Here is a 6949-nt window from a genome sequence, read left to right on the forward strand (position 1 = left end):
CATGAATCTGGATGTCCATGTCTCTCGTTTGGGAAGTTTTCAACTATTATTACTTTAAATATATTTTCTGTCCCTTTTTCTTTCTCTTCTTCTGGGATTCACATAATGAATGTATTATTTCTTTTTATGGCATGTCGTAAGTCCCATAGGCTTCAACAATAAATATATGATTGTACTTGCTTTATCACTAATCTATTTATCTGTCCATTCTTTTGTCCATCCATCAGTCCATTTTGATATACGTGAAAGTAAATTTCAGACATCAGCACCACTGCCCCCCAGTACTTCTCTGTGCATTAACTAGAGTTAACTAGAGTTCAATATGTGTTTACAGTTTTTCTTTTTTCTAGGTAAAATGTACATATGATGAAGTGCACAAATTTTAATTGTTTTTTAATTGTAAGGCAGTGAACAAAATAGTTAAAGGCCCTGCTTTTGTGGAGATATATTCTAGTGGAAAAAGACAAGAGTAAGTGAAACACAAATACAAAATATGTCAGATGGTGATACGAGCTTTAAAAAATAATTAAGTTTGGGCAAGGGGATAGAGAGCGATTTGTTTTCATATTTATTTGTTTACATATTTATTTGCTCTTTTTTTATTGAGTTATAATTTGCACATGGTCAAATGTACATGTTCAAGTGCACAGCCTGCTGGAGTTTTACATTTGGATGCATCCGTGTATGTAACAGCTGGAAGAGGTATAAGGCATGTCCAGTTCTGGGCATTAGTCAGAGGATGGAATGCTACTATAGGGGTGAGCATTGCAGGGAATGGATTCCAGGCAGAAAAAAATGCAAAGGTCTGGAGGAGTATGCATGGCATGTGTCAGGAATATCTAGGAGCTGGCCTGCCCAGGACAGAGGATGGAGGACAGAGAAGATGTAGACAAGGTCAAAGCATATCTTGTAGGGCCCAGTAGACCACTATAGGATCTTTTTTTTTTTAAGTTTATTTTTTAAAATTAATTAATTAATTAATTTATTTTTGGCTGAGTTGGGTCTTCATTGCTGTGCACGGGCTTCTCATTGCAGTGGCTTCTCTTGTTGCGGAGCATGGGCTCTAGGCGCGCGGGCTTCAGTAGTTGTGGCGTGTGGGCTTCAGTAGGTGTGGCACACGGGCTTCAGTCGTTGTGACTCGCAAGCTCTAGAGTGCAGGCTCAGTAGTTGCAGCACACAGGCTTAGTTGCTCTGCAGCATGTGGGGTCTTCCTAGACCAGGGATCGAACCCCTTTTCCCCTGCATTAGCCGGCGGATTCTTAACTACCAGGGAAGTCCCACTGTAGGATCTTGAATTGCTTTGTTTTTTTGTTAAGACAAGAAGCCATTTATTTTATGCATAGTAGTTTGTACCTTTTAGTCCCCTACCTCAGTCTTGCCCCTCCTCCACTAGTATCCCCACTGGTAACCACTAGTTTGTTCTCTATATCTATGAGTCTGTTTCTGTTTTGTTATATTCATTTGTTTTATTTATATTGTACACCACAGGGAATATAGCCAATATTTTATAATAACTTTAAATGGAATATAATCTATAAAAATTTTGAATGACTATGATGTACACCTGAAACTAATATAGTATTGTAAATCAACTATACCTCAGTTAAAAAAAAAAGACAAGAAGCCATTGGAGGGTCCTGAGCTGGGAGGTATCCATCATTTGGATACTATCTATCATTTGAATTTTTGCCAAACTTGTGGATTAATAAAATATTGTATGGTTGAGAGTATTTGCTCAACACCAAGCAATCTGAATCCCTCCTCTTACTATCCAGTCAGGGTACATTGTCTTTAGCTAGTAGAATGTCTATGGTTTTTATTTTTATTTTTTTGATTTTTAATTGTGGTAAAATGCACATAACATAAAATTTACCATCTAAACTATTTTTAAGTATACAGTTCAGTAGTGTTACGTAGTCAAGTTGTTGTGCAACCGTCACCACTGTCCCTCTCCAGAACTGTTCTCATCTTGCAAAACTGAAACTTTATGCCTATTAAACACTAACTCCCCATTCCCCCTCCCCCGATCTCTGGCAACCACCGTTCTATTTCTGGGTCTGTGAATTTGTCTATTCTAGGTACCTCATACAAGTAAAATCATATAGCACTTGACTTTTTGTGGTTGGCTTATTTCACTTAGCATAATGTCCTCAAGGTATGGCTGAAGTTTTATAAACTGTTTTTGCCTAAAAGTCTATTATTTTGCTGCTGTGTGATTCTGTTAACACCCACCCTCTCTTTCCTGGGGGGGCTTGTTGGTTTCAGATACGTGGTCTTCCTGAAGCTCTTCCTGGAGACGGCCGAGAAGCACTTCATGGTGGGACACAAGGTCAACTACTACGTCTTCACCGACCAGCCGGCGAACGTGCCCCAGATCCCCCTCCAGGAAGGGAGGCAGGTGGTGGTCCTCGAGGTCCGAAACTACAAACGCTGGCAGGACATATCCATGCACCGGATGGAGATGATCAGCAACTTCTCCCAGCAGCGCTTCCTCCGCGAGGTCCATTACCTGGTGTGCTTGGACGTGGACATGAAGTTCAGCGACCATGTGGGCGTGGAGATCCTGGCACCGCTCTTCGGGACCCTCCATCCTGGTTTCTACAGGGGTGATCGCCAGTCCTTCACCTATGAACGCCGGCCCTTGTCTCAGGCCTACATTCCGAGAGATGAGGGTGATTTCTACTATGCGGGAGGCTTTTTTGGGGGGTCGGTCCCTGAGGTTTACCGGCTCACCATGGCCTGTCACCAGGCGATGATGGCCGACCAGGCCAACGGCATCGAGGCCGTGTGGCACGATGAGAGCCACCTGAACAGGTACCTGCTGTACCACAAGCCCAGCAAGGTGCTGTCCCCCGAGTACCTGTGGGATGAGCACATGCTGCGGAGACCACCTTTACTCAGGAAACTTCGATACGTGGCTGTGCCCAAGAACCACGCAGAGATTCGGAACCGATGAGAACACACTTCCCAAGAGAGCCCACGTTATCAGGCTGTAGCACATGTCAGTGGTTCTGCTGTCTTGATAAGGGATTGGCCAAAGATTTGATGACGTGGATGAGGCCATCTCTTTGTTTCCTCCTCTGGAGGGTCTTCCATCACTCACCAAACAAACCCAGCTCTGGGTTTTCATTCCCTCCAAATCCTGCATTCTCTTTAAATGTGACTGATCCTTCAAGGTCTCTACAAGGTCACCTTCTTATGAAGCTTTCTTTGGTTCTCGCTTCTTCCTGTGGTTGAAGTGAATTGCTCTTCCCTCTGCATTTCCATAAAGTACTAAGTGTATTCTTTGGCTATGTCTGCCATTCTGCCTACATTACCCATTGGTCTTGCCCATTACAATGTGAGCTCCTGACGGCAGAGGCCAAGTACATACCTCAGTGCCTGATGCCCAGGGACTCTCAAAACTGTTCACATTTAAATTTAAGGAACTCTTTTTTTTTTTTAGCTGTGCAGCCCAGCTTGTGGGATCTTAGTTCCCTGACCAGGGATTGAACCTGGGCTCTTGACAGTGAAAGCGCGGAGTCCTAACCACTGGACAGCCAGGGAATTCCCTAAATTTAAGGAACTCTTAAAAGCCTATTTTACCATGTCCTGAGACAGCAGGAGAGGCCCAGCCTGAAAGCACTTCCTAGGTTTGGTTTGCTTGTGTTGCTAGCTTGTTGCTTTGGATTGTTTGTCTTTTTCTTATTGATTTGTAGGTGTCTGTTACATATTTTGGATGCTAGTACCTTTATCAGACACATGTTAAAAATAGCTTCTTCCAGTTTTTATGTTGCCATTTCAACTCTTTTAATGTAGGTAAATTTAAGAAATCATCCCCTGCTTTGAAATCATGAAGATAGCCTCCTATGTTATCCTCCAAAAGCCTTATGTTTTTGCCTCACACTTAGGTCTTTAATCTACTGAAATTGACTTGTGTGTGGTTTTAATGTAAAGGCCCATTTTAACTTTTCTTTCTCTGGATAACCATTATCCGAGCACCATTTATTGAAAGTGTGTTCGAAAACTTATTGAAAAGTTCTTTCCCCTACTGATTTGCAATATCATCAGTCACATAGTATCAAGTGTCCCTATGTGCCTAGGTTTATTTTGGGGTTCTCTAGTCTGTGTTCCATTGGTCTGTTTGTCTATCCTTATGGCAATAACACATCATCTTAGTTACTCTAGGTTTATAAATAAATCTTCGTATCTGATTGGGTAAGTCCTCCCACATGGTTTCTCAAGAGTATCTTGACTGCTCTTGGCCTGTTGCATTTCCATCTAACTTTTAAACTCTTTTGTCAAATTGCACAAAGGAGCCTTCTGTTTTTTTGTTTTTTAAAGACTTAAAGACTTAAGTCTTTAAGACTTAACCACTTAAAGACTTAAAGTCTTTAAGACTTAACCACTTAAAAGACTTAAAGATTTTAAAATCTTTAAAGACTTAAAGATTTTTAAAATCTGTTTTTCTCAACATTTTATTTTGAAAATTTTAAAGCATACAAAAAATTTAAAGGAATTGCACAGTGAATATTCACATACCTATCACCTAGATTCTACCACTAACATTTTGCTCTGTGTTATGATTGTACCACTCATCTGCCTATTCATGCCTCCGTTCATCCAACTCAGGGAAACACATTTCCTGTTTCTTCCTACGTCTACTCATTCTTCATTGTCTCCTAGACATTGTGATGATTCATTGTGGAGACATATTCTGTTAGATTCTTTAGGAAAAGTTTAATTCTTTTGTTTTAGGAGTCAGTAACTTGGGTGGCTTCAAATGTCAAGCTCTCTCTCGTCTGTGGTGGGCCGCAGCTCAAGTCTCTGTTATTCTTTCAGGGTCAGTTTGGTGGCTTGAAGTCTACCCCACCCATGAGTAGTTTACAGATCAGCCAAAGACTTGGGCTGAGTTTATACACAGAATTCAGGGCTCCTTCTCTCTGGCTGTCTCATTTCTGGTATTTCCCCCTGCAGTTTCCAGCTGCCGTGATTACCCCAAACTTGTCCCCTTGTTCTTCAAACCAGTAAGAAGTGAATCTTTTTCTTTACTGAGTTTTAGCTGTTGCTGATGGGCATGTGGCCTCGGACTAACAACTGTACGTAAAAGGAATCTCTCCTAGTGCAGATCTCTTCTTCCAAGTGAAGACTCCCTTCCAAATCTTCACCTTTTGTCACTTTCTAGAGGCTTCAGGTAGTTTTGTAAAAAAGTGTATATTTTGGCCAAAGTTTACAGTTGTCATATGCAAGAGGGTGAGTCGTCTATAAGGTACTTGTCCACTACTGAAAGCAGAACCTCCTAATTTCCTTTGATATACAGTGCCCATGGTTAGTAAGTTCATTTCTAGGCATTTAATGGTTTTTATGGCTATTGTGAATGTATGTTTTATTCCTATTACCAGGGGTCAGTCCACTTTTCTGCAAAGGGCCAAATAGTGAATGTTTTAGGGCTTATGGGTCATGCAGTGCCTGTCATAACTATTTAACTCTGTCACTATCGTGCGAAAGCAGCCGTAAGTAGTACGTGAACAAATGAGTGCAGCTGTGTTCAAATAAAAATTTATTTCTGAAAACAGGCAGTGGGATAGATTTGGCCCACAGGCCGTAGTTTGCTGGTCACTGCTATCACATTTGCTAATTAGTTACTGCTGGCATATAGTGTATGAGAAAGCTACTTATTATAATCCAGTGTCTATATCATGCATCTGGTTATGTTATTAAAATCTTTTGTAAGTCTTAGCTGGCTTTTTTCTACTTGATTCTCTTGAAATTTCTAGATTGATAATCACATCAGTGGTTAATAATAATAAAAGTAATAATAAAAGTATAATAAAAGTAATAATACTTTTATTATTTTAATAATAAAAGTAATAATAAAAATAATAATAGCATTCTTTGTTTATTTCTTCTTAAGAGTCCTGTGGACTTTCTCTTTTCATTCCCCTCTGACACCTGTCCAGCTCTCAGGGTCACGGTAAACAGGGAGACCAGACCACACCGTCTGGATGTAGGTGATCCCAGAACAGCTAATTTAGGGCACATGGTGAGTGAGCTTCTTCTTGTTCCCTGTTCTTGGTTCCCTCCATTCGGCAATGCTGACAAGTTGGTAGAGATGTGTCCACAGGCCATCTGTTCCCCAGAATGTTCCGGTATGAATGTTTGGATTTATGCAGCCCCCAAACCACTCTTCCTCGGGTTCCATGCACATTTCTGCACAGGACATCCACCCAGGTGGTCTGTACCCTCTCTGGGTGGTCCCACGGTGTTGCCTCCTTCAAGACCTCCTTAGGCAGCAGCATCTCCTGTGGGGTGACTATGTCATCATATCGTGGGGAAGGGGCTTGGGGTCCTGGGCCACCCTTCAAGCTTTTGTGTCCAGTGTGCACACATCATCACTCGTTTCTGACCAGCCTGGTTTTATTTCCTCTTTGATCCAAAGGTATTTAGAAGAGTATTTTTTCCCGCATTTTTGGGGTGTGGTTAGTTTGGTTTCTTTATTGTACAATCCTTTACTTGTTCATTTCTGGATTTATTATTTTTTAGTCCAAGGGTATGACCTGTGCTTGTTTGGCATCATTAACTTTAACCCTCACCCTAACCCCCATGCTAGTCGGTTTCCTTTCAGGTGTGTACACACCACAGTGTGCCTCTGAAATCACAATTATGCAGAGAGCCGTATGTTTCCTTTTGGTGACATCTTATGCTAGCCAGTTGGTAATAAACAGATTTATCTACTTATTCATCGTCCTTGATCTGTTGATTCGGGTGTGCGTCTGTGTATAAGCCTAATTTTATTCACACCAAGTCTGCTTATCTCTAAGTTACCGTTATACTTGCTATTATTCTTTATTTTACTCCCCACAAGTCTTTATTTTTCTTCTGCTCCTTCTTCTTTTTTACTTTGCCCAGTTCTTGCAGGATCTCCAGAGCAACGCTCAACAGTGACTGTTAGAAGAAAGACTCTCCATCC

At 41.3% G+C, this 6949-nt stretch overlaps 1 protein-coding gene across 2 annotated transcripts in view; it reads left to right on the top strand.

The window, feature by feature from the left end:
* The window catches only part of ABO (ABO, alpha 1-3-N-acetylgalactosaminyltransferase and alpha 1-3-galactosyltransferase), a 31496-nt gene extending 25741 nt beyond the window's left edge, over positions 1 to 5755 (top strand). For both annotated transcript variants that reach the window (XM_007194398.2, XM_007194399.2), the window contains one exon: positions 2266 to 5755. In XM_007194398.2, the coding sequence (XP_007194460.2) occupies positions 2266 to 2956 (691 nt within the window). In that variant the 3' untranslated portion in view covers positions 2957 to 5755. The remainder of the gene's footprint in view (positions 1 to 2265) is intronic.
* Positions 5756 to 6949: the final 1194 nt, after the last annotated feature.

This window comes from Balaenoptera acutorostrata, chromosome 6 (genome assembly GCF_949987535.1).
Source record: "Balaenoptera acutorostrata chromosome 6, mBalAcu1.1, whole genome shotgun sequence".
Classification (NCBI taxonomy): Eukaryota; Metazoa; Chordata; class Mammalia; order Artiodactyla; family Balaenopteridae; genus Balaenoptera; species Balaenoptera acutorostrata.